Genomic DNA, 27,895 nt, shown 5'->3' on the forward strand with positions numbered 1-27,895 from the left:
ATTATTATTATTGTTATTATTATTGTTGTTGTTATTATTATTATTGTTGTTATTATTGTTGTGGTTATTATTATTATTGTTATTATAATTATTGTTGTTATTATTATTGTTGTTATTGTTGTGTATGCTGTGTGAGAAGACATAACAGGCACTCAGTGAGGGGTGCTCAGTCTGGTGGAAATACAAGATACGACATAAGAGAGAGGCAACGTGTTTTAGGGGCACCCGGTATTGTGGGCTGTAGGGGGCGCCGTCGCTCTTGTTCCGGATGAGCGGGATAACGGGATGATTAAACGTCTCGGTGCAAATAAATAATTTACTCAACAAGCAGCAAACAAAGAAGTCAGAGAGATTTCACAATACATTTCACAAGACCGAGCAGCTGACGGGGAGGGAAATCATCTAATTACAGCGGACTCGGACTCCCAGCAAAATTACATCTGGCCTGACTCCATGTGGATCCAACAGACCAGATCACAGCAGACCCCGTCCCCAGTACAATCAGATCTGGTCTGACTCCATGTGGATCCAACAGACCAGATCACAGTGGATTCAGCCCCCCCAGTACAATCAGATCTGGCCTGACTCCATGTGGATCCAACAGACCAGATCACAGCAGACCCCGTCCCCAGTACAATCAGATCTGGCCTGACTCCATGTGGATCCAACAGACCAGATCACAGTTGACTCTGTCACCAGTACAATCAGATCTGACCTTACTCCATGTGGATCCGACAGACCAGATAACAGCAGATTCAGCCCCCCCCAGTACAATCAGATCTGACCTGACTCCATGTGGATCCGACAGACCAGATAACAGCGGATTCAGCCCCCCCCCAGTACAATCAGATCTGACCTGACTCTATGTGGATCCGACAGACCAGATAACAGTGGATTCAGCCCCCCCAGTACAATCAGATCTGGTCTGACTCCATGTGGATCCAACAGGCCAGATAACAGTGGATTCAGCCCCCCCAGTACAATCAGATCTGACCTTACTCCATGTGGATCTGACAGACCAGATAACAGCGGATTCAGCCCCCCCCAGTACAATCAGATCTGACCTGACTCCATGTGGATCCGACAGACCAGATAACAGCGGATTCAGCCCCCCCCCAGTACAATCAGATCTGACCTGACTCCATGTGGATCCGACAGACCAGATAACAGTGGATTCAGCCCCCCCAGTACAATCAGATCTGGTCTGACTCCATGTGGATCCAACAGGCCAGATCTCCAACCCAACTGGGGATCAATTCTGGGAAATTCTCAGACTGTAATGGTGCAGGAGGGCAAAGGGTCACAGCAATCTACAATTCCCTCCCTATCAGCTCTCCTTCAGATGGATTCCATCTTCACATTGCAAAGTACATGATGTGATTCCTCTATCGTCACCCTGTGCACACGGACAGAGCACTGAAATCCCAAGCAGTGGTGTCAGCCCTGCTCAGTATTTGCCTGATGGACTACAAAGCCCCTCCCTCTTATGTTAAGGAGAAGAGGTGATTTGAAGGGGGTTCTGCAGCCCACCAAAACAGAACTGGACAGGGCTGACAACGCTGCTCGACTGCAAGAGCAGAAAATGTCAGTTGATCCTGCCAGAAATCCAGGGAGCTCCTGACATCCTATAGTGAGCTGACAACGCTGCCTCTGCTGCACTGCAGTCCCAAGAAGTGTTGTCAGCCCCGCCCAGCGGCGTGCACTGCCAGAGATTTCACATTCATCTCCATCAGAGACAACGGGATGAAGAAGAGTTCCATGTTGTAGACGAATAGGACGAGCTGTAAAGTAAATGATAAAAGGAATCATGGGAATGGGGGAATGGGGGGTGAGACTGTGCCCACCATACATCATACAATGTCTGAAGTCGCAGAGGACGCTGCACCCCGCGTATGAGAGAGGAGGAGAGGAAACGCAGCGAATGGAAGATGTCAGGATTTCCTCCGGCTGGAGGATGTTTACATTGCTGAATAAATGTGTTTGTATTTATAGCGTCCGTCTAGACCAGAGCCGCCTGCCCCCAGGAATTCATGTCTATGGAGTGCGAATATCTGACATCACCCATCGCATGGGGCGCGGCGCAATTCACCCATCGTATGGGGCGCGGTGCAATTCACCCATCGTATGGGGCGCAGCGCAATTCACCCATCGTATGGGGCGCAGCGCAATTCACCCATCGTATGGGGCGCGGCGCAATTCACCCATCATATGGGGCGCGGCGCAATTCACCCATCGTATGGGGCGCGGTGCAATTCACCCATCGTATGGGGCGCAGCGCAATTCACCCATCGTATGGGGCGCAGCGCAATTCACCCATCGTATGGGGCGCGGTGCAATTCACCCATCATATGGGGCGCGGCGCAATTCACCCATCGTATGGGGCGCGGCGCAATTCACCCATCGTATGGGGCGCGGCGCAATTCACCCATCGTATGGGGCGCGGTGCAATTCACCCATCGTATGGGGCGTGGCGCAATTCACCCATCGTATGGGGCGCGGCGCAATTCACCCGCCTACAATATCACCCATCGTATGAGGGCGCAGCACAATTCACCCGTCTACAATATCACCCATCGTATGGGGGCGCGGCGCAATTCACCCGCCTACAATATCACCCATCGTATGAGGGCGCGGCGCAATTCACCCGTCTACAATATCACCCATCGTATGAGGGCGCAGCACAATTCACCCGTCTACAATATCACCCATCGTATGGGGGCGCGGCGCAATTCACCCGTCTACAATATCACCCATCGTATGGGGGCGCGGCGCAATTCACCCGTCTACAATATCACCCATCGTATGAGGGCGCGGCGCAATTCACCCGTCTACAATATCACCCATCGTATGGGGGCGCGGCGCAATTCACCCGCCTACAATATCACCCATCGTATGAGGGCGCAGCACAATTCACCCGTCTACAATATCACCCATCGTATGAGGGAGCAGCACAATTCACCCGCCTACAATATCACCCATCGTATGAGGGCGCAGCACAATTCACCCGCCTACAATATCACCCATCGTATGGGGGCGCGGCGCAATTCACCCGTCTACAATATCACTCATCGTATGGGTCAGATCATTGAGGTGTATAGTCTTGGGGAACTCACTATGGTGGATGATGCCGTTCTCCAGCAGAGCCTGGCCCAGGTTGACCCCTTCCTCCGGCTTGCTGATCTCTCCGTTCTCCATCAGCCAGGATACCAATTCACTGCAGGGACACAGAACGTGACATGATAAACGCAGGAAATTATTTTTATTATTATTATACAGGATTTATGGCGCCAACAGTTTGCTCAGCACTTCACAATATAACGGGAGACAATACAGCAACAATACAGATCAATACAAGAGAGATAGGAGGGCCCTGATCCTTGGAGCCTACAATCTAAGAGGGAGGGGCTGGTGGTACAAAAGGTAATAACTGTGGGGGATGGACTGGTAGGAGGAGTAGAAGATTCCAGTATTAGCTGAAGGCGGGATAGGCTTCCCTGAAGAGATAGGTTTTCAGAGATCGCCTAAAAGTGGGCAGATTAGGTGATAGTCTGATAAATTGGGGTAGAGAGTTCCAGAGGATAGGGGAGGCTCTGAAGAAGTCCTGGAGATGAGCATGGGAGGAGACAAGAGAGCTAGAGAGCAGAAGGTCGTGCGAGGAGCAGAAAGTACGGTTTGGGTGATATTTGGAGACAAGATTGGTGATGTAATTTCAGGCGGAGTTATAAATGGCTTTATATGTTATTGTTAATGTTTTGAATTTTATCCTTTGGGCAACGGGAAGCCAGTGGAGGGATTGGCAGAGAGGGGTGGAGGACACTGAATGGAGGCCAGTGGAGGGATTGGCAGAGAGGGGTGGAGGACACTGAATGGAGGCCAGTGGAGGGATTGGCAGAGGGGTGGAGGACACTGAATGGAAGTCAGTGGAGTTATTGGCAGAGAGGGGTGGAGGACACTGAATGGAGGCCAGTGGAGGGATTGGCAGAGAGGGGTGGAGGACACTGAATGGAGGCCAGTGGAGGGATAGGCAGAGAGGGGTGGAGGACACTGAATGGAGGCCAGTGGAGGGATAGGCAGAGAGGGGTGGAGGACACTGAATGGAGGCCAGTGGAGGGATTGGCAGAGAGGGGTGGAGGACACTGAATGAAGGCCAGTGGAGGGATTGGCAGAGAGGGGTGGAGGACACTGAATGGAGGCCAGTGGAGGGATAGGCAGAGAGGGGTGGAGGACACTGAATGGAGGCCAGTGGAGGGATTGGCAGAGAGGGATGGCAGATATGGAATGGTTAGTAAGGTGGATGAGTCTGGCAGCAGCATTCATGATAGACTGAAGAGGGGATAGCCTGCGAGGTTGGAGGTGTTGCGGAGGTTGGAGATGTTGCGTATCTTGGAGGTGTTGCGGAGGTTGGAGGTGTTGCGGAGGTTGGAGATGTTGCGGAGCTTGGAGATGCTGCGGAGGTTGGAGATGCTGCGGAGGTTGGAGATGCTGCGGAGGTTGGAGATGCTGCGGAGGTTGGAGATGTTGCGGAGGTTGGAGATGTTGCGGAGGTTGGAGATGTTGCGGAGGTTGGAGATGCTGCGGAGGTTGGAGATGCTGCGGAGGTTGGAGATGCTGCGGAGGTTGGAGATGTTGCGGAGGTTGGAGATGTTGCGGAGGTTGGAGATGCTGCGGAGGTTGGAGATGTTGCGGAGGTTGGAGATGTTGGGGAGGTTGGAGGTGTTGGGGAGGTTGGAGATGTTGCGGAGGTTGGAGATGTTGCAGAGGTTGGAGATGTTGCTGAGGTTGGAGATGTTGCGGAGGTGAAGTCTACAAGATTTAGAAATGTATTGTATTCCCTCATCAGCCTTGTTCTCCATTAGGTACAATGTTGGGTTGTAACAGAGTGCCCCGGGGCCCATGAGATCACGGGGCCCATATTACATAGGTATGACCTACACAGGAGCTGTGGTTGTATCTTCCTATTGATGATTACACATACGGGATCTATGAAGGTCGGCCCTCCATTGGGACAGGATAGGAAATGATGACAATTACTGCGCAGCCCTTCACTGGAGATAAAAGGAAGTTCATTCACTAAAACCAATCCAGGGACTGTTCTGCTTGTCAGGAAAGTGTCAGTAATAGGACTGAGAACATTTGTGTCTGTAGAGTTTGGATCAAACCCCCGGCTGTGGCCCCCATATTCCAGTTGCCTGTGCACCATATGTGGCTCTGGAGGACTTTTTGATCCCTTGGTGAGATGAACAGGCTTCGCTGTGCGGTCTCATTATTTCCCAGAGTTCCGTCAATGGAAACTTGCTGCAGTTTATTTCATGTGGAATACAGTACTTGTGAGGAACACGTACTGTATGTACCCTATGTATAATCCCCAGGGCCCCTCATGTCCTACATCAGGGGTCACTCATATCCTACATCAGGGGCCCCTCATGTCCTACACATCAGGGGCCCCTCATGTCCTACACATCAGGGGCCCATCATTTCCTATTAATCAGGTGCTCATCACAAACCACACATCAGGTGCCCACCATATCCTATAAATCAGGTGCCCATCCTATACTATACATCAGGGGCCCACCATATCCTATAAATCAGGTGCCCATCCTATACTATACATCATGGGCCCACCATATCCTATAAATCAGGTGCCCATCCTATACTATACATCAGGGGCCCAACATATCCTATAAATCAGGTGCCCATCGTATACTACACATCAGGGGCCCACCATATCCTATAAATCAGGTGCCCATCCTATACTACACATCAGGGGCCCACCATATCCTATAAATCAGGTGCCCATCCTATACTATACATCAGGGGCCCACCATATCCTATAAATCAGGTGCCCATCCTATACTACACATCCGGGGCCCACCATATCCTATAAATCAGGTGCCCATCCTATACTACACATCCGGGGCCCACCATATCCTATAAATCAGGTGCCCATCCTATACTACACATCAGGGGCCCACCATATCCTATAAATCAGGTGCCCACCCTATACTACACATCAGGGGCCCACCATATCCTATAAATCAGGTGCCCATCCTATACTACACATCAGGGGCCCCTCATCATACCCTATACATCACTTCTGTTCACACACCCACTGGGCACAGATTGAAGTGAGACTCCAGCGTGTATTAGGATACATGGCAGGTTATTTACATAATGAACGGTTTTATGGTCTTTGTAATTGTGTAAGACGGGTGCAGAGCGCGGGCCATCGGAATCGTACATTACCCAGTGCAGCAAGGACAAGGACCGTCTGTAGGGTGTGAGTACATTAAAGCACATTTCCCGTACGTACCTTACTCTAGAGAAAAGATGGTGGAGTGATAGGGTGGAAGTTCTCTCCTATAGACTAAAGATGGTGGAGTGATAGGGTGGAAGTTCTCTCTTCTAGACTAAAGATGGAGGAGTGATAGGGTGGAAGTTCTCTCTTCTAGACTAAAGATGGAGGAGTGATAGGGTGGAAGTTCTCTCTTCTAGACTAAAGATGGAGGAGTGATAGGGTGAGATGGTGGAGAGATAGGGTAAAAGTTCTCACTTCTAGACTAAAGATGGAGGAGTGATAGGGTGAGATGGTGGAGTGATAGGGTGGAAGTTCTCTCCTATAGACTAAAGATGGTGGAGTGATAGGGTGGAAGTTCTCTCCTATAGACTAAAGATGGTGGAGTGATAGGGTGGAAGTTCTCTTTTCTAGACTAAAGATGGAGGAGTGATAGGGTGAGATGGTGGAGAGATAGGGTGGAAGTTCTCTTTTCTAGACTAAAGATGGAGGAGTGATAGGGTGGAAAGTTCTCTCTTCTAGACTAAAGATGGTGGAGTGATAGGGTGGAAGTTCTCTCTTATAGACTAAAGATGGTGGAGTGATAGGGTGAGATGGTGGAGTGATAGGGTGAGATGGTGGAGTGATAGGGTGGAAGTTCTCTCTTCTAGACTAAAGATGGAGGAGTGATAGGGTGAGATGGTGGAGTGATAGGGTGGAAGTTCTCTTGTATAGACTAAAGATGGTGGAGTGATAGGGTGGAAGTTCTCTTGTATAAACTAAAGATGGTGGAGTGATAGGGTGAGATGGTGGAGTGATAGATTGGAAGTTCTCTTGTATAGACTAAAGATGGTGGATTGATAGGGTGAGATGGTGGAGTGATAGGGTGAACTTTCTCTCCTATGGATTAAAGATGGCGGAGTGATAGGGTGGAAGTTCTCTCTTCTAGACTAAAGATGGCGGAGTGATAGGGTGAGATGGTGGAGTGATAGGGTGGAAGTTCTCTCATACAGATTAAAGATGGTGTAGTGGTAAGATGGAAGTCCTCTCACCTAGAGTTGGTGTCAGTGCAGCTGATTTGGGAAGGGGGGAGGGGAGTAAGACTGGCCAGGTCTATACTATGAAGGAATGTGTCCATATTTAGGAGGGTTACCTTTGGATGGATACATCAGTTGGTATTATTGGCTCAAGCATTGATGAATAAGTTGGGTGCCGGGATTGTCCCTGGAGTCAAACATTCTAGGGCTTCGTGGAGGACTGTTCTCTGTCCTCACATACTAGACGTTTGCCGTTGGTATGTTCTAATATATGCTGGAATTGTTGCGGCAGATCTTGTTTTGTGGGGGTGGTGTCACTGACGTAGAGCGAAGTCTGTATCCTTCATGAAGGACTCCTCCAAGTCTGGTGTCTCCTTGTGTCTTCTTCTGGAGCCGTATCTGGTCGAATGACACAACGATTCTCCGGTGTCACAGATCCCATTCGGCGCTGTCACAGATCCCATTCGGCGCTGTCACACGCTCTGTCACAGCACGTCAGACATAATGTGGCGTGGAGGGCGGCTCCGGCAAGGAGCGCGCTCTAATACTCCGCATCAAACGTCTTCCCATTTATAATTAGCTGAGACCAGATATTTCTGCCCCCGCTCCATGTGAGGAAAATCCATTTCATGGGAAGCCACTTCCTGCCATTATTAAAATGAAAGATCCCTTTTATCTCCGCGTGCCGCCAGGGCTGGATGAGAAACAGCGACCAGGAAATGTGTTTACAGCATGACGGCAAATCTCCAGCCGTACAATACCGGCCTTCGCAGCGCCCGACAAACCGCAGGGTTCAATATAGAACCTATCCTACAAACGTCAAACAGGGAGCTGGGGGTCAGGAGGTAAGGGGTCAGGGTGGAAGGGGTCAGGATGGAAGGGGTCAGGAGGCAAGGGGTCAGGAGGCAAGGGGTCAGGAGGCAAGGGGTCAGGAGGCAAGGGGTCAGGAGGCAAGGGGTCAGGAGGCAAGGGGTCAGGAGGGAAGGGGTCAGGAGGGAAGGGGTCAGGAGGTAAGGGGTCAGGAGGTAAGGGGTCAGGAGGTAAGGGGTCAGGAGGTAAGGGGTCAAGAGGTAAGGGGCCAGGAGGTAAGGGGCCAGGAGGTAAGGGGTCAAGAGGTAAGGGGCCAGGAGGTAAGGGGTCAGGAGGCAAGGGGTCAGGAGGCAAGGGGCCAGGAGGTAAGGGGTCAGGAGGTAAGGGGTCAGGAGGTAAGGGGTCAGGAGGTAAGGGGTCAGGAGGCAAGGGGTCAGGAGGCAAGGGGTCAGGAGGCAAGGGGTCAGGAGGCAAGGTGTCAGGAGGAAGGTGTTAGGGGGGAAGGGGTCAGGAGGTAAGGGGTCAGGAGGTAAGGGGTCAGGAGGTAAGGAGTCAGGAGGTAAGGTGTCAGGGGGGAAGGGGTCAGGAGGTAAGGGGTCAGGAGGTAAGGAGTCAGGAGGTAAGGGGCCAGGAGGTAAGGGGCCAGGAGGTAAGGGGTCAGGAGGTAAGGGGTCAGGAGGGAAGGGGTCAGGAGGGAAGGGGTCAGGAGGGAAGGGGTCAGGATGGAAGGTGTCAGGATGGAAGGGGTCAGGAGGGAAGGGGTCAGGAGGGAAGGGGTCAGGAGGGAAGGGGTCAGGGGGGAAGGGGTCAGGAGGTAAGGGGTCAGGAGGTAAGGGATCAGGAGGGAAGGGGTCAGGGGGGAAGGGGTCAGGAGGTAAGGGGTCAGGAGGGAAGGGGTCAGGAGGTAAGGGGTCAGGAGGTAAGGGGTCAGGATGGAAGGTGTCAGGAGGAAGGAGTCAGGGGGGAAGGGGTCAGGGGGGAAGGGGTCAGGAGGTAAGGGGTCAGGAGGTAAGGGGTCAGGATGGAAGGTGTCAGGAGGAAGGAGTCAGGGGGGAAGGGGTCAGGGGGGAAGGGGTCAGGAGGTAAGGGGTCAGGAGGTAAGGGGTCAGGAGGGAAGGTGTCAGTATCATTACCAATGATAGGAAAAGTGTGTCCTGTGAGCGGAGTTCCTATCTGCTGGACACTCCCAGGAGGAAGCTTCCCCATCCATGATTGGTGCTGTATATCCCAGAACCAGCAAATGTATAGAATCCCAAAAGGGATGGTGGGAACCCCTCATAATGGGCACAGCGGGTGTACAGGTCAGGGCGTGGTGGGGTAGGGTGGGGTGTGGTGGGATGGGGCGGGATGGGGCATGGTGGGGTGGGGCAGGGTGTGGCGGGGTAGGATGGGGTGGGGTGGGGTGTGGCGGGCAGGGCGGGGTGTGGCGGGGCAGGACGTGGCAGGGTAGGATGGGGTGTGACGGGGCGGGGCAGGGCGTGGCACGGTAGGATGGGGTGTGGCGGGGCAGGTAGTGGCACGGTAGGATGGGGTGTGGCGGGGTGGGGCAGGGCGTGGCAGGGTAGGCAGACATGGCTCTTCTATTGGTGGACTCGGGGAGGAGTTGGAGTCTCTGCGCTGCGGTTGATAAGTGAGACATTTTCTCTCTCTGTGATTGGTCCCCGGAGATCTGCAGCCGGGTGTTCAGAGCCATGAGGGGCGCCCTGTCAGCGGGGAGCTCATTAAGTATGCGGCCTGTGATTGGCCGGGAACCACGCGGAGCTCCTCCGGTCAGCGGTATGAATGGATCTCTTCTACTTACTTTCCATGGAAGCATTTGGAGATGGTGCTGAATTTCCTCCTGCGGTCCTTGATGAGATTGGATTTCTTGCTGACCTTGTGATAGAGCTTCTCCCCCTTCTCTGCGATCATCACGTAGGCGTCCCGCTCCATCCCCAGCTTCAGACCTGACAGAACAACAACATGTCAGGGAGCCAATCATCATCATTCATTCAACAGGACCGCCTCCTTTCCTGGCAGGAGGACGTCCAGCATCATCTAGCCCTCTCCTCCCCAGCCTGACTATCCCTGGCCCCACCCCTTTCCTCCCCAGCCTGACTATCCCTGGCCCCACCCCTTTCCTCCCCAGCCTGACTCTTCCCGTCCCCACCCCTTTCGTTCATAGCAGCCCCCCTCATTATCTGGCAGGAGGACTCCAGCATCATAGCTCTTTCCTCCCCAGCCTGACTCTCCCTGGCCCCACCCCATTCATAGCAGCCCCCCTCATTATCTGGCAGGAGGACTCCAGCATCATAGCTCTTTCCTCCCCAGCCTGACTCTCCCTGGCCCCGGCCCTTTCATTCATAGCAGCCCCCCTCATTTCCGGGCAGGACGCCCAGCATCATCTAGCCCTCTCCTCCCCAGCCTGACTGTCCCTGGCCCTGCCCCTTTCATTCATTGGATTTCAGTTCTTTTAATCATGGAAGCTCAGCATCACAAGGGGGCGTTACCTATGCAAATACGGCCTGTCTAAAAACGCCCCCCGCTCACCGGACTGACACCCACCCATCAAGGTGTTTTGATATTTGCATAACTCCTCCCACTGCTTGCATCAGGACAGAGGGCTCCTGACAGGAGTACTGAGGCGGGGTGCTGGGATGCTTTCAGGAAGCTATGTACAGCCCCCTGCCAGCCCCTCCCACCAGCCATGATCTGCCTGCATTGCCTAGAGAAGCGCAGAGACCCGCCATTTTCTTGAAAGCATGCATTTGAGCAGTGCTGCATTCAAACGGAAAAGGCCGCCTCTGACATGAATGGAGAGGAGTATCTCATACTGCAATTTCCTGAAATAAATCTACAGCTTATATTGTAATAATCCCTGCCATGGAGGTCCCTGTTCAGGCACTTCCTGTTACAGGGTGACAACGCTCTGTCCCCGTCTCCCAATTGTGCTCCAGCGTTGTCACCCCGATTGGCCATTTCAACACACATTACTCAGGCACGGTCTTGGAAAGCCCGCCCCTGTGAACAGTCATGCATCCATGGCTGGAGTGCATGCGGACAGGGCTGCAAAGAGGCTGCAGGAGATCAGCAGCACGGAGCCAGAACAAAGGACGGAAAAATGGTGACCATAAATATTTTTTAGAAATGAAAAAAAAACCTGTATCAAAAACCTCTGGAAATGTGAACACATTATCCTTAGTTAATGCTACTTCCCTGTATGAAGATATGAGTCTTCCTGCGGGATGACGTCACCCGGTCTCATATTATCACCCCATTCCTATACGATGATATGACTCTTCCTGCGGGATGACGTCACCCGGTCTCATATTATCACCCCATTCCTATACAGTGATATGAGTCTTCCTTAGGGATGACCACACCCGGTCTCATATCACCCCATTCCTATACGATATGAGTCTTCCTGCGGGATGACGTCACCCGGTCTCATATTATCACCCCATTCCTATACGATGATATGACTCTTCCTGCGGGATGACGTCACTCGGTCTCATATTATCACCCCATTATCACCTTCCACACAACCCTGACCCCCCCTCCCCCATGAAGCAGCACTGACCCCCCCCCCCCATGAAGCGGCACTGACCCCCCTCCCCCATGAAGCAGCACCTCCCCCAGAGACACACATCTCTGCGTTTTCACCCCAATGCGATTTTAGGGAAGGGTCGGGGACTTTTTTGGAACGCGTTTTTTGGTTCCATAGACTTCAATGGAAACGCTGCAGAAAAACATGCAGTGCGTTTTTTCCATGTTTTAAATCTGCCTAGCAACAATAAAAAAAAACAAAAAAAAAACACAAAAACGCATCAAAAATGTGGCCAAAATGCACTCCATGCTGTTCTGCAGCGTTTCCATTGAAGTCTATAAAAGCAAAAAAAACGCAACACAGAAATGGGTCAAACGCAAACGGCATAGGTGTGAACCCAGGCATGGGGAGGATTCTAAATATCATGTGAAGGGCTGATTATCCCCCGCTCAGGTGGTGGGGATCGCCACATCTCCCAGTGCAATCAGCACAGAGTAAGGTCTGACTCCCCCGGGAACGTCGCGAGTGACACCACGGCGGGGCCATATTCAAATGCCGGGTTCAGGTGTTAATATGCAGCCATTGTGCTCCCAGCCTCCATCTGTCTATGTGTTGGGAAGGGTCCATATTGCTCGGTGACGACTCGTCTCTGGGGATTTCTCTATAGTGACAAGTTGGAGTCACCGGCCAGGACGTGTGCTCGCCGACGTTGGAGTCACCGGCCAGGACACGTGCTCGCCGACGTTGGAGTCACCGGCCAGGACACGTGCTCGCCGACGTTGGAGTCACCGGCCAGGACACGTGCTCGCCGACGTTGGAGTCACCGGCCAGGACGTGTGCTCGCCGACGTTGGAGTCACCGGCCAGGACGTGTGCTCGCCGACGTTGGAGTCACCGGCCAGGACGTGTGCTCGCCGACGTTGGAGTCACCGGCCAGGACGTGTGCTCGCCCACGTTGGAGTCACCGGCCAGGACGTGTGCTCGCCGACGTTGGAGTCACCGGCCAGGACGCGTGCTCGCCGACGTTGGAGTCACCGGCCAGGACACGTGCTCGCCGACGTTGGAGTCACCGGCCAGGACATGTGCTCGCCGACGTTGGAGTCACCGGCCAGGACGTGTGCTCGCCGACATTGGAGTCACCGGCCAGGACATGTGCTCGCCCACGTTGGAGTCACCGGCCAGGACATGTGCTCGCCCACGTTGGAGTCACCGGCCAGGACATGTGCTCGCTGACGTTGGAGTCACTGGCCAGGACACGTGCTCGCCGACGTTGGAGTCACCGGCCAGGACACGTGCTCGCCGACGTTGGAGTCACCGGCCAGGACGTGTGCTCGCCGACGTTGGAGTCACCGGCCAGGACGTGTGCTCGCCCACGTTGGAGTCACCGGCCAGGACGTGTGCTCGCCCACGTTGGAGTCACCGGCCAGGACGTGTGCTCGCCGACGTTGGAGTCACCGGCCAGGACGTGTGCTCGCCGACGTTGGAGTCACCGGCCAGGACGTGTGCTCGCCGACGTTGGAGTCACCGGCCAGGACACGTGCTCGCCGACGTTGGAGTCACCGGCCAGGACACGTGCTCGCCGACGTTGGAGTCACCGGCCAGGACATGTGCTCGCCGACGTTGGAGTCACCGGCCAGGACATGTGCTCGCCGACGTTGGAGTCACCGGCCAGGACGTGTGCTCGCCGACGTTGGAGTCACCGGCCAGGACGTGTGCTCGCCGACGTTGGAGTCACCGGCCAGGACGTGTGCTCGCCGACGTTGGAGTCACCGGCCAGGACGTGTGCTCGCCGACGTTGGAGTCACCGGCCAGGACATGTGCTCGCCGACGTTGGAGTCACCGGCCAGGACATGTGCTCGCTGACGTTGGAGTCACCGGCCAGGACGTGTGCTCGCCGACGTTGGAGTCACCGGCCAGGACATGTGCTCGCTGACGTTGGAGTCACCGGCCAGGACGTGTGCTCGCCGACGTTGGAGTCACCGGCCAGGACGTGTGCTCGCCGACGTTGGAGTCACCGGCCAGGACATGTGCTCGCCGACGTTGGAGTCACCGGCCAGGACAGGTGCTCGCCGACGTTGGAGTCACCGGCCAGGACACGTGCTCGCCGACGTTGGAGTCACCGGCCAGGACACGTGCTCGCCGACGTTGGAGTCACCGGCCAGGACACGTGCTCGCCGACGTTGGAGTCACCGGCCAGGACACGTGCTCGCCGACGTTGGAGTCACCGGCCAGGACGTGTGCTCGCCGACGTTGGAGTCACCGGCCAGGACGTGTGCTCGCCGACGTTGGAGTCACCGGCCAGGACGTGTGCTCGCCGACGTTGGAGTCACCGGCCAGGACATGTGCTCGCCCACGTTGGAGTCACCGGCCAGGACATGTGCTCGCTGACGTTGGAGTCACCGGCCAGGACACGTGCTCGCCGACGTTGGAGTCACCGGCCAGGACACGTGCTCGCCGACGTTGGAGTCACCGGCCAGGACGTGTGCTCGCCGACGTTGGAGTCACCGGCCAGGACACGTGCTCGCCGACGTTGGAGTCACCGGCCAGGACGTGTGCTCGCCGACGTTGGAGTCACCGGCCAGGACATGTGCTCGCCGACGTTGGAGTCACCGGCCAGGACATGTGCTCGCTGACGTTGGAGTCACCGGCCAGGACATGTGCTCGCCGACGTTGGAGTCACCGGCCAGGACATGTGCTCCGTGTTCATTGCTCCAAGTTCATTCATCCCATCGCATTTTTACCAGATTTATATCAATAGGCAGCCATGGAGGGGGTTGGGTACCACCTGGCCTCATTCGAACTCCGCTTTATGCTCTAACACACCTCAGACCCATTATATCCAGACACTGTGGTCACCTGCTGACTTGGCACCATCCACAGGCAGCTTAACTCTTCATGAAGAACACAGAAATCGAATCCAAACCGGTTTTACTTCAGACTATTGCAGTACTTAGGATGTTTTTCTCGTCTTTTGGGAAACATTCCTTAGCCCAGTCTGTGTGAATAACTAACAATGAGTGAGGGAACACAGAGGGAAGTGGGAGGAGTAAGTGGGGCACAACACAGATGCAGTTTCTGTCCCTCTATGGCAGTAAAATGTACGTTGTATTGCACTCTGTGTTCTTTTTCACAGCTTTGGTTACATATGCAGAAGTCGTACAATAATACATAACATAACTGTAATGTGTGTGGGGTGCAGCATGGAATTATTATTCCAGATCCGGGGGTGCTGGGGCCCCCATATACAGAGTTGCAGGTCAATGTTATGATGATGTCACTTTAAGTAGCGTCACGTGCCTCACCGCCCTCGCTGGAGCGTTAGGTCTGATCTCCTCATTAGATGACACAACCCTCAGGAATCCATCATTCCAGGTGAGATCCATCAGGAACGCGGCATTCCCGGCTCCCGCCAAACACTGGTCACAGCCAGAGGTATGTCAGACCAATGAGTGCGCAGTGTCAGGGCGGTGGGGGGGCCTGGAGCCCACATGGAACGGCTGGTGTAAATAAAGGTTTTGGCAAAAGGCAGATTCTGGCCGGAGCTGGACCTGGAGCCGTGCCAGGAGCTCATCATCTGCAACCGCTTATAAACAATTACTTAACCCACCCCGAGATCCAACGCAAATACGAGAGGAAGAGCTGGGGTCTGGACCTAGAGGACTCTGCAACTGGAAGAGCTGGGGTCTGGACCTGGAGGACTCTGCAGCTGGAAGAGCTGGGGTCTGGACCTGGAGGACTCTGCAGCTGGAAGAGCTGGGGTCTGGACCTGGAGGACTCTGCAGCTGGAAGAGCTGCGGTCTGGACCTGGAGGACTCTGCAGCTGGAGTCTGGACCTGGAGGACTCTGCAGCTGGAAGAGCTGGGGTCTGGACCTGGAGGACTCTGCAGCTGGAAGAGCTGGGGTCTGGACCTGGAGGACTCTGCAGCTGGAAGAGCTGGGGCCTGGACCTGGAGGACTCTGCAGCTGGAAGAGCTGGGGCCTGGACCTGGAGGACTCTGCAGCTGGAAGAGCTGGGGTCTGGACCTGGAGGACTCTGCAGCTGGAAGAGCTGGGGTCTGGACCTGGAGGACTCTGCAGCTGGAAGAGCTGGGGTATGGACCTGGAGGACTCTGCAGCTGGAAGAGCTGGGGTCTGGACCTGGAGGACTCTGCAGCTGGAAGAGCTGGGGTCTGGACCTGGAGGACTCTGCAGCTGGAAGAGCTGGGGTCTGGACCTGGAGGACTCTGCAGCTGGAAGAGCTGGGGTCTGGACCTGGAGGACTCTGCAGCTGGAAGAGCTGGGGTCTGGACCTGGAGGACTCTGCAGCTGGAAGAGTTGGGGTCTGGACCTGGAGGACTCTGCAGCTGGAAGAGCTGGGGTCTGGACCTGGAGGACTCTGCAGCTGGAAGAGCTGGGGTCTGGACCTGGAAGAGCTGGTGTCTGGACCTGGCAGAGCCCATCTTAGAGCCCGATTAGCCGGATTACCAAGAGCAGGCCGCCGAAAATGACGGATTCCCTCCATGGAGTGGCGTCACGCCGTTCTAAATCTGGCATCATCGTACAACAACTTCACCCGACTCTGAGCTCACAATCACACATCATCGTGAACAATGTAACGTCTCAGGAAATCTCTACAATACATTCATGAAGAGGTCAGGATCTTCTGGAAAATTGGGCATTTCCTCACGGAGGATCGGCATGATGTTCCAAATCTTTCATCATATGGCAACACGGAACTTCAACCGACTCTGAGCTCAGAATCGCACATCATCGTGAACAATGTACCATCCAAGGAAATCTCTACAATACATTGTGTCCAATACAATCATGAAGAGGTCAGGATCTTCCAGAAAATTGGGCATGAGAATCGGCATGATGTCCCAAATCTTTCATCATACGGCAACACAGAACTTCAACCAACTCTAAGCTCACAATCACACATCATCATGAACAATGTAACGTCCCAGGAAATCACTACAATACATTCATGAAGAGGTCAGGATCTTCCAGAAAATTGGGCATTTCCTCTACGGAGAATCGGCATGATGTCCCAAATCTTTTATCATACGCCAACATGGAACTTCGACCGACTCTGAGCTCACAATCAATACAATGATCACTAATCAGCATACACAAAATTCAGCCCTAACACTATGACAACCCACCTACTGAGTAGGTCCTCCTCCTGGCACCAAAACAGCCCTGACCTGTCTCACCATGGACTCCACTAGACCTCTGAAGGTGTGCTGTGGTGGCACCAAGCCCTCAGTAACAGATCCTTCAAGTCCTGTAAGGTGGTAGGTGGAGCCTCCATGGATTAGATGTGTTTTTCCAGAACATTCCGTTGATGCTCAAATGGATTGAGGTCTGAAGAATCTGGGGGCCAAGTCAACACAAACCATCAGAATTTAATTTAATCAGAACAGGCCACCTTCTTCCATTGCTCCATGGTCCAGTTCTGATGCTCACATTCTCATTGTAGGCCCTTTTGGTTGTGAATACGGGTCAGCATGGGCACCCTGACCGGTCTGCGGCTACCCAGCCCCATACACAACAAACTGCGATGCTCTGTGTGTTCTGACACCTTTCTATCACAACCAGCATTCACTTTTCCAGCAATTTGAGTTCTTCCCTCCCCACCTCCATCAATGAGCCTTTCCTCCCCTCTTCTATCAATGAGCCTCCCCCCCACTTCCATCAATGAGCCTTCCCTCCCCCACCTCCACCAATGAGTCTTCCCTCCTCCACCTCCATCAACGAGCCCTCACCTCCATCAATGAGCCTTCCCTTCCACCTCCACCAATGAGCCTTCCCTCCCCACCTCCACCAATGAGCCTTCCCTCCCCCACCTCCACCAATGAGCCTTCCCTCCCCCACCTCCACCAATGAGCCCCCACCTCCATCAATGAGCCTTCCCTCCTCTACCTCCATCAATGAGACTTCCCTCTCCCACCTCCATCAATGAGCCTTCCCTCCCTCACCTCCATCAATGAGCCCCCACCTCCATCAATGAGCCTTCCCTCCTCTACCTCCATCAATGAGCCTTGGCCCCCCATGACCCTATCACTGGTGGGCCAGTTCTCCTTACTTGGAGAACTTTTGCTTGATCCTGACCATTGTAGATGGGGAACATCCCACAAGAGCGGCAGTTTTGGAGCTCCTCTGACCCCTTTGTCTAGACTTCACAGTTGGTCCTCGTCAGAGTCCCTCCAATCCTTACACTACCTAATGTATCCCACCCACTTTCAGATGTCATAGTAAGGAGATAATCAATGTGTTTCATTTTACCTGTCAGTGGTCACAATGTTGTGGTTGATCGGTATATATTTGTAACATTCCAGGCAATCACTACATTGTATCACATAGATTCAGGTACTGACCAGAATCTTCAATAAACGTGTATTCACTCTACAGAGCCATTACCATGCCGTTCCAAATCTGTCATCATATAACAACTCATCTCCAAGCTCACCACCAACACAACAACCCCAAATCACTCGATATATTTGGAACTTTCCAGGCAATCACTGTTTATGAAGGAATATCACTACATTGTATCAAATACATCAGTCAGGAACTTGTGTATTTCCTCTATAGAGTATCACCAAAGACGTCATCGTCACCAAATCCGTCATCGTCACAAAATCCGACATCGTCACAAAATCCGTCATCGTCACCAAAGACGTCATCGTCACCAAAGACGTCATCGTCACCAAATCCGTCATCGTCACCAAATCCGTCATCGTCACCAAAGACGTCATCATCACCAAATCCGCCGTCATCACCAAAGACGTCATCACCAAAGACGTCATCGTCACCAAATCCATCGTCACCAAATCCATCGTCACCAAATCCATCGTCACCAAATCCGTCATCATCACCAAAGACGTCATCATCACCAAAGACGTCATCATCACCAAAGACGTCATCGTCACTAAATCCGTCATCGTCACCAAAGACGTCATCGTCACCAAAGACGTCATCGTCACCAAATCTATCATCATTACCAAAGACGTCATCGTCACCAAAGCCGTCATCGTCACCAAAGACGTCATCGTCGCCAAAGACGTCATGGTCGCCAAAGACGTCATGGTCGCCAAAGACGTCATCGTCGCCAAATCCGTCATCGTCGCCAAAAACGTCATCATCAAAGACGTCATCGTCAAAGACGTCATCGTCGCCAAATCCGTCATCGTCGCCAAATCCGTCATCGTCGCCAAAAACGTTATCGTCAAAGACGTCATCATCACCAAATTCGTCATCGTCACCAAATCTGTCATCGTCACCCAATCCGTCATCGTGACCCAATCCGTCATCGTGACCCAATCCGTCATCGTGACCCAATCCGTCATCGTGACCCAATCCGTCATCGTGACCCAATCCATCTCTGATAAAATACCACAAAATAGCAACTGTCCCCCAACAATCTACAAAGACCTGATGAAGGGTGAAATAAAAGTCTTTCAATCAAAATACACTAGATGGCCAAATGTTAGTGGATACCTGACCATCACACCTATATGGACTTGTTGGACATCCCATACCAAAGCCATGACCATTAATAGGGAATGGCCTCCCTGCCCCCACCTCCAATGGCCATTAATATAGAATTGCCCCCCTGCCCCCAGTTTCCATAAATAAGGAACTGTCCCTCCACCACCACCTTCTGTGGCCATTAGTATGGAATTGCAGCCCACTCCCTACGGCCATGAATATAGAATTGCCCCCCTGCCCCCAGTTTCCATAAATATGGAACTGTCGCTCCACCACCACCACCTTCAGTGGCCATTAGTATGGAATTGCTGCCCGCTCCCTACGGCCATTAATATAGAGTTGATTCCCCCCCATGGCCCATTTTCAAGTTTAACAACCTTCCACTCTTCTGGGAAGAATTTCCACTAGATTTTGGAGGGCGTCTGTGGGAATTTGTTGCAATTTGTGAGGTCAGGTACTGATGTTGGATGAGAGGACGTGGCCCACACATCATGCCCACGTAGGGCACCAAAAATAAAAATGCCTGGCTCACAATCAGCATTTCAATTCATCCCAAAGCTGTTCAGTAGGGTTGAGGTCAGGGTTCTGTACAGGACAGTAGAGTTCCTCCACACAAAACTGGTCACACCAAGTCTTTATGGAGATGGCTTTGTACAAAGAAGACCTGGCTGACAATCAGCGGTCCAATTCATCCCAGAGGAATTTGGCGGGGTTGAGGTTAGAGCTCTATGTAGGCCCTCCACACCACACTGATTAAACCATGTCTTTGTGGATCTGGCTTTGTACACAGTAGACCTGGCTTCCCAATTAATCCCAAAGCTGTTCAGAAGGGTTGAGGTCAGGGCTCTCTGCAAGACACTTAAGTTACTCCACACCAAACTGGGCAAACCATGTCCTTATGGAGTTGGCTTTATACACAGGGGCACAGTCATGGGGAACCAGAAAAGTATCTTCACCAAACTGTTACACAAAGTTAGAAGAGGACAATTGTCTACAATGTCTTTATATTATGTAGTAACAGGACCCTTCACTGGAGACGCCTGAACTCAGTCATATGAGGTCCAAATATCTGTGAACTTATAGTATACACTATGATCAATTAAAGATGAAAAGGAAATAACTGGTTATCACTGAAGATACTCCAATGACGTTATATTGTCTTTAAAACATGTAAAAAGCAGCTGAAGACCCCCGACCACGCCACCCACCACACAGCAAAGCCAGGAGGGTGAGAGCAGAGCCAAGGCACAGCTCTCTGTAACCTCCAGCCTGCTCCTTAAATGTTCTTCACCCTACCCCTGAGATCCCCACCACCTTCCACAGGACACGTATGACGTGTTGGCGGGTGTGTGAATTGCTGGAAGAGCTCTATAGAAATACTTTGGCATGTAAAACAGTTCATATATGTATGTCAGCCATTTGGCTGGAATTCCTCCTTAGAAAAACCTCACAGAACGTCACTGCAGATTGAATTTCTCGCCTCTAAGAATATCACCGCGGTCTATATCAGAGCAATTAATATGTAATCCCGCATTGACAATCCTACCGAGAGCGGCAACCGTCTGAAATACGAAAATAGAAGCGAGGTTTTCATTGGGACTCAGACTAGGCCTACAATTATCTGAATGGAAATAAAGCATTGCTCCACAATGATCTCCAGAGGAAGTCACCAGGTCTCTCTTCTTAGTACCTTCATTAGAATGGGCTGAATGGTATGGAGATGGAGCATTGCTCCACAATGATCTCCAGAGGAAGTCACCAGGTCTCTCTTCTTAGTACCTTCATTAGAATGGGCTGAACGGTATGGAGATGGAGCATTCCTCCACAATGATCTCCAGGAGAAGTCACCAGGTCTCTCTTCTTAGTACCTTCATTAGAATGGGCAGAATGGTATGGAGATGGAGCATTCCTCCACAATGATCTCCAGAGGAAGTCACCAGGTCTCTCTTCTTAGTACCTTCATTAGAATGGGCTGAACGGTATGGAGATGGAGCATTGCTCCACAATGATCTCCAGAGGAAGTCACCAGGTCTCTCTTCTTAGTACCTTCATTAGAATGGGCTGAACGGTATGGAGATGGAGCATTGCTCCACAATGATCTTCAGAGGAAGTCACCAGGTCTCTCTTCTTAGTACCTTCATTAGAATGGGCTGAACGGTATGGAGATGGAGCATTGCTCCACAATGATCTCCAGGAGAAGTCACCAGGTCTCTCTTCTTAGTACCTTCATTAGAATGGGCTGAACGGTATGGAGATGGAGCATTGCTCCACAATGATCTCCAGGAGAAGTCACCAGGTCTCTCTTCTTAGTACCTTCATTAGAATGGGCTGAACGGTATGGAGATGGAGCATTCCTCCACAATGATCTCCAGAGGAAGTCACCAGGTCTCTCTTCTTAGTACCTTCATTAGAATGGGCTGAACGGTATGGAGATGGAGCATTGCTCCACAATGATCTTCAGGAGAAGTCTCCAGGTTCCTCTTAGTACCTTCATTGAAGGGGTCTGTAGGTAGACATCTCCATTATTATTGTCCTCTGTATGGAGATGGAGCATTGCTCCACAATGATCTTCAGGAGGTCTCCAGGTTCCTCTTAGTACCTTCATTGAAGGGGTCTGTAGGTAGACATCTCTATTATTATTGTTCTCTGTATGGAGATGGAGCAGGGAAGGACTGACAACTCATGGGGCCCCCGGGCAATAGGGGATCATGGGGCCCCTGTGTCCTTGCCCAAACGCAAAAAAGCCTATGAAAAATGTACCAGGGGCATCTCATGGGGCCCCCTACTGACCCCTGGCCCTCGGGCAGTGCCTGAGTTTCCAAATGGTCAGTCCGCCCCTGAGATGGAGCATTGCTCCACATCGATCTTCAGGAGAAGTCTCCAGGTTCCTCTTAGTACCTTCATTGAATTTCATAGATTTCAGAGTTGTCAATCCTACGGGCTCAGCATCCCATGTGAACGGTCTGCATGTATATACAGCCTGCCTAGTCCTGTATCCTCCAGACTAACACCCACTCATCAAAGCATTTTGATAACCGTATAACTCCTCCCACTGCTTGCATCAGGACTGAGGGCTCTTGAGAGCAGTACTGAGGCAGGGAGCTGTGATGTTATCAGGAAGCTATGTACAGCACCCTGCACCAGCCATGATCTCCCTGTATTGCATAGAGAAGAACAGAGACCCTGTGATGACATCACTGAAACTAAAGTAAAGTGTGTAAATGTTATTAACGTGCTAATGAGGGGGAGGGTGCACCAGGGCAGCCACAATCTAGGCTTCATCTGTAAAGCAGATACCACGCTGCTGCAGTACATACAGGTGAATGGGTTAACCCCCCAAAATCTTCTGTTCAGCCAGTCATCCGATCCACAAACCCACCATACCATATAACCAGTACTCCAGAGTGAAAAGGTAAGCTGTCCACCTCGCTGTCCTGTGTGATGTGGTCACTGACCCGCCCCTCCTTCTCTCCACCAATCCTAGAGCAGCAGTGAGCTGTGGGACCTCAGCGCCCTCTAATAACCCTGCAGGGGGTCCCCATTGATGGAACCTTTCTGTATGGAGGATACAAAGGTCCAGGAAATGAGGGGAGGGAAGAACAAGGACCATGAATGGGGCTCAGTACAATTCCTGAACAATTCGATTACCTCGTCACGCCGGGGGAGGGGAAGGGGGGGGGGGTCCTTAGAAAATAAAGGGCAGAATTTAGGATACTCTATAATTAGCCACTTAGCAGAGCGCTAATTAGCCGCCACTTCCTGCCGCAGATAATCACCAGTGTCACGGATCACAATGTATACGCTGTATACCACACAAGTCCCTCTGTCCCTGGAAATGAGGGACTATGAGCCGCCTATGGACTGCTTCCTCTGACATGAGCCGCCTATGGACTGCTTCCCTCTGACATGAGCCACCTATGGACTTCTTCCCTCCGACATGAGCCGCCTATGGACTGCTTCCCTCTGACATGAGCCACCTATGGAATGCTTCCTCTGACATGAGCCGCCTATGGACTTCTTCCCTCCGACATGAGCCGCCTATGGACTGCTTCCTCTGACATGAGCCGCCTATGGAATGCTTCCTCTGACATGAGCCGCCTATGGACTGCTTCCCTCTGACATGAGCAGCCTATGGACTGCTTCCCTCTGACATGAGCCACCTATGGAATGCTTCCTCTGACATGAGCAGCCTATGGACTGCTTCCCTCTGACATGAGCCGCCTATGGAATGCTTCCTCTGACATGAGCCGCCTATGGACTGCTTCCTCTGACATGAGCCGCCTATGGACTGCTTCCCTCCGACATGAGCCGCCTATGGACTTCTTCCCTCCGACATGAGCCGCCTATGGACTTCTTCCCTCCGACATGAGCCGCCTATGGACTTCTTCCCTCTGACATGAGCTGTCTATGGAAACCATCCGTACTATTCCTCCCACTGACACCAGTATTGAGGCATTATTCCTCTCATTGGTACCAACGATTGGGCACTATTCCTCTCACTGACACCAATGATGGGGCACTATTCCCCCATTGACACCAATGATGGGGCACTATTCCTCCCACTGCCACCAATGACGGGGCACTATTCCTCCCACTGACACCAATGACGGGGCACTATTCCTCCCACTGACACCAATGACGGGGCACTATTCCTCCCACTGACACCAATGATGGGGCACTATTCCTCCCACTGACACCAATGATGGGGCACTATTCCTCCCACTAATACCATTGACGGGGTATTGTTTACTACCACTGGATGCCAAGACATTTTCTTCCTCCTATGGCCACAGGCCGGCTCACCCTAAAGTTTGAAGGACAGTCAACTGGCCCTTTGTTCATAAAGTTTAGAGACCCCTAGTAGAGCATCAGAAAAGCAAGTAGTGTGGACAATCCTTTATTGCAAAAGGTCCTCAGGTACATGGAGTGCAGGCCTCAGGCCAAGAGAATGAGAGTAACCAAGATGGCGGAATGGTTTTCTTGTAGGTAGGTGCCCTATCTTCCCTAGTCCTGAGGAATGGAGAATGGGGGAGGTACCCTTGGCCAGCTTGGCGGAAGATGGCAGCAAATTATGGCCCCTTACATGTTGACAATCCTACTGCTGGCGAGTAGTCATCCAACGTGGGCTTAAGTGGGGGGAAACCTCCCATACGGCACACTGGATAGCAGTAAAAGCCCCACAGAGGTTTTAATCATGCCCCCCTCCCAATCCATCCAAAAAATTGGGCAGCCTCACCACAACAAGTCGGCTTGACTAATGAGAAAGTTCACTCTGGCACAAGATACCCAAAAAAGAAGATCAAGATCAAAAAGACATTGATGGGTCGATCTCCGGCAGTATTAAATGAGGCATTACAACCCCCCCCCCTTCCCAGAGTCCCAACCCAGGAAGAATATTGCCTTGAAAAAGGATGGAAACCTTCTTCCCGACCCCATGAAGAGCATTGGGATCAGAGTAGTCCTGTACTGTCCTTGGGTAGTCCATCCATGTCCACCACCATTTCACTGCAGAAATGACCCATCGAATATTCCCCGTCAGCGTTCCCTCCATAGAACGAATATCTCCTTGTATCCAACTAAGCAGATCTTCAGACTTTATTCCACCGGAAAGTTTGCAGATAATCCCTCCCATCGCACAGGAACGATGGAAAGATGGCGGCTGCCAGAAGTCACCCGCTAAAACATCTTCCATCTCTTCTCCATCGCGGCATTAATTATGTATCGTCTGCGATCAATAGACATCAGGAATCACAGCTAATGCAGCGGGAGGTAATGCTGAGCCCCCCACCCCCTCCCATCCATCCATCCGCTGACGGGGCAGATTCCACCCACTTCATAAAGTGGAGCATTTACCGAACCTGCAGATCTCCGTACCCCGAGAGAAAAGAACCTTCCGGCCACACATCGGCTTCATTCCATCTAGGAACTCCACCCGGAATAATAATGAGACCCAAATTACAAACCTGACCCTCTTAGAATTGCAGCTGGAAGGAGGGCTTATTGCCGGATGGAACTGCATTGTATGCAATGGCTAGCTGCTGCCATGGAAGAGGACGTGGCTTGAGACAACATTCCTTACAGGGACCAATCAAGGCTTCCTAAACACTGCTAGTATGAGAACATCATATCTACAGTTATAGTAGCTTCCCATCATCTGACATGACATTGCTTTGTATAGAGCTGTCTGTCTAACATGCTTCAGGCACTGGGGGCTAGAGGATAGGTTTAAGCAGATTACCAGAAGGTCAGAACACACCACTGTGGGGAGCAGGGGCGGACTGACAACTCATGGGGCCCCCGGGCAATAGGGGATCATGGGGCCCCTGTGTCCTTGCCCAAACTCAAAAAAGCCTATGAAAAAGGTACCAGGGGCATCTCATGGGGCCCCCTACTGACCCCGGGCCCTCGGGCAGTGCCTGAGTTTCCAAATGGTCAGTCTGCCCCTGGTGGGGAGGATCCTGCACAGTCCCGTTACATAGGAAGTCGTAGATTTGGGACAGTGAATAGTGGAGTCACACCTCCACTGCAAACCATGTCCTGGTGGGGGGGGCAAAGAACTGGAAATATTTGGGAAAGTAAAACAGTTAACAAGTCTATAATTCAACCACAAAGGTAACCATATGGACGGAGTTCTGCTTTAAGAACAGATAACCCGATATTCTATGCATGGTGTATTTTTCAGCACTGGTGCTTGGTGCACGCCTGGTCAGCTGACCACACACAGCCAATTGGTTTGGATTGCACTCACTCTCTCGCTGCTCCCGCTCCCTCAGGACGGCGTCCATCCACTTCTGCTTGTCCTCGGCGGTTTTGGCCATGCAGACGAACCATTTGTTCTTGGCGGTGTTGTGGATCTTCCAGCCGTTGGTGACGGTGTAACCGTTACTGTGATAATCGGCTGCGGGAGAGATAGGACACCATTCATGAGACGGTATTACACCCACAATCTGCCCCATACACAACAGACCAGAGCCCAGTATCAGCCATAAGGGGGAGGGGAGAAAGACAATTTTACTGCAGTCCATTTCTCTATTGGGGAGATTTTCCCGCACTTCCTGTCCAGGTAACAGGGAATCGGGGGACAGGAAATGACGGTGAATCTCTCCAATGGAGACAGGAACAATAATCTATTTAATTGTACAGTGAGGAAAGGGGAGAGCCCCGTGTGTGCCTTTTGCCAAGTCTTCCGGATTAGAGGAAATCATTTTATTTATTACAGACATTTTCCCACACTTCCTGTCCAGGTAACAGGGAATCGGGGGACAGGAAATGACGGTGAATCTCTTCAATGGAGACAGGAACAATAATCTATTTAATTGTACAGTGAGGAAAGGGGAGAGCCCCATGTATGCCTTTCGCCAAATCTTCTGGATTAGAGGAAATCATTTTATTTATTACGGACATTTTCCCGCACTTCCTGTAACGATAACAGGGAATCGGGGGACAGGAAATGACAGTGAATCTCTCCAATGGAGACAGGAACAATAATCTCTTTCATTGTACAGCGAGGAAAGGGGAGAGCCCCGTGTATGCCTTTCGCCAAATCTTCTGGATTAAAGGAAATCATTTTATTTATTACGGACATTTTCCCGCACTTCCTGTCCAGGTAACAGGGAATCGGGGGACAGGAAATGACAGTGAATATCTCCAATGGAAGCGGAGACAGGAGCATTGCGTAGTCTGCAATTCGTTTTTTTATCGATCTAAAACACATTGACACTTAATATAAAACCTTTTTTATCCTATATAGAACATAATGACACTAAATAAAAATCTTTTTTTTTTAAACTTTATAAAACACATTGACAGCACCCTAGATCAGACCCTAATCTGGCGATTTTTGTCTGTCTTTTTTTTACAGATTTTTTATTTGTTTTATCTAAAAAGGAAAAAAAAAGTTACAATGTATCTTTGTTCTCAGAAAGGAAGGATCCTAAAAACTAGTGATCGCTGAGACGGCCAATCACGGGCTTACACAGTGGTCATGTGATCAGTAGCAGGTTCCCCAGCTCCCAATCGTTCGTCGGAAACCAGGAGACGTCAGTGGCACCTTGGTCTTTGCACTAGGGGAGCGCCACGGTGCACGCGCCCATCACAAACACGGGGGGTGGGGGTATATATATATATATACTGTATATACACACATATATATTTGCGGTGCTCAATAACTCGGCCCACCCCTGGAGGCCACGTGTATGTGTGAAGTTGGTGGGAAGGGGTTAAAGCGCTCGGTGGTTGCCGTCACCGTGGAGGAAGATAAATTGATGCGTCTTTCATCACAGCGGAGGAGCTGGAAGCGGTTTGCTGGTTATTGTATTATATGACATAGAACAGATGTCTATGGAAAGCACATTTATTAGCTTGGAACGGTTCTGCACCGTGATTGGTGAGAGCGGACATAGCGATATCCAACCGTCTTCATCCAATCAGAGCACACGGTGGAGCGTACACGCAGTGCCGGGTGAGAGCGGACACAGCCATATCCACCCGTCTTCATCCAATCAGAGCACACGGTGGAGCGGACACAGCCATATCCAACCGTCTTCATCCAATCAGAGCACACGGTTAAGCGTACACGCAGTGCCTGGTGAGAGTGGACATAGGGATATCCAACCGTCTTCATCCAATCAGAGCACACGGTGGAGTGTACACGCAGTGCCGGGTGAGAGCGGACATAGGGATATCCAACCGTCTTCATCCAATCAGAGCACACGGTGGAGCGTACACGCAGTGCCGGGTGAGAGCGGACATAGGGATATCCAACCGTCTTCATCCAATC

At 51.9% G+C, this 27,895-nt stretch overlaps 1 protein-coding gene across 1 annotated transcript in view; it reads right to left on the reverse strand.

The window, feature by feature from the left end:
- The window catches only part of LOC149428789 (phosphatidylinositol 3,4,5-trisphosphate-dependent Rac exchanger 1 protein-like), a 97,747-nt gene that overhangs the window by 58,141 nt on the left and 11,711 nt on the right, over positions 1–27,895 (reverse strand). The window contains exons 4-6 of the mRNA XM_089666997.1: positions 25,865–26,014; positions 9,920–10,064; positions 3,114–3,214 (exon numbers count right to left, since the gene is read on the reverse strand). Coding sequence (XP_089523123.1) covers positions 3,114–3,214; positions 9,920–10,064; positions 25,865–26,014 — 396 coding nt within the window. The remainder of the gene's footprint in view (positions 1–3,113; positions 3,215–9,919; positions 10,065–25,864; positions 26,015–27,895) is intronic.

Source organism: Staurois parvus, unplaced genomic scaffold (assembly GCF_062004578.1).
Source record: "Staurois parvus isolate SC_StPar_1 unplaced genomic scaffold, SC_StPar_1.0 ptg002967l, whole genome shotgun sequence".
Lineage (NCBI taxonomy): Eukaryota > Metazoa > Chordata > Amphibia > Anura > Ranidae > Staurois > Staurois parvus.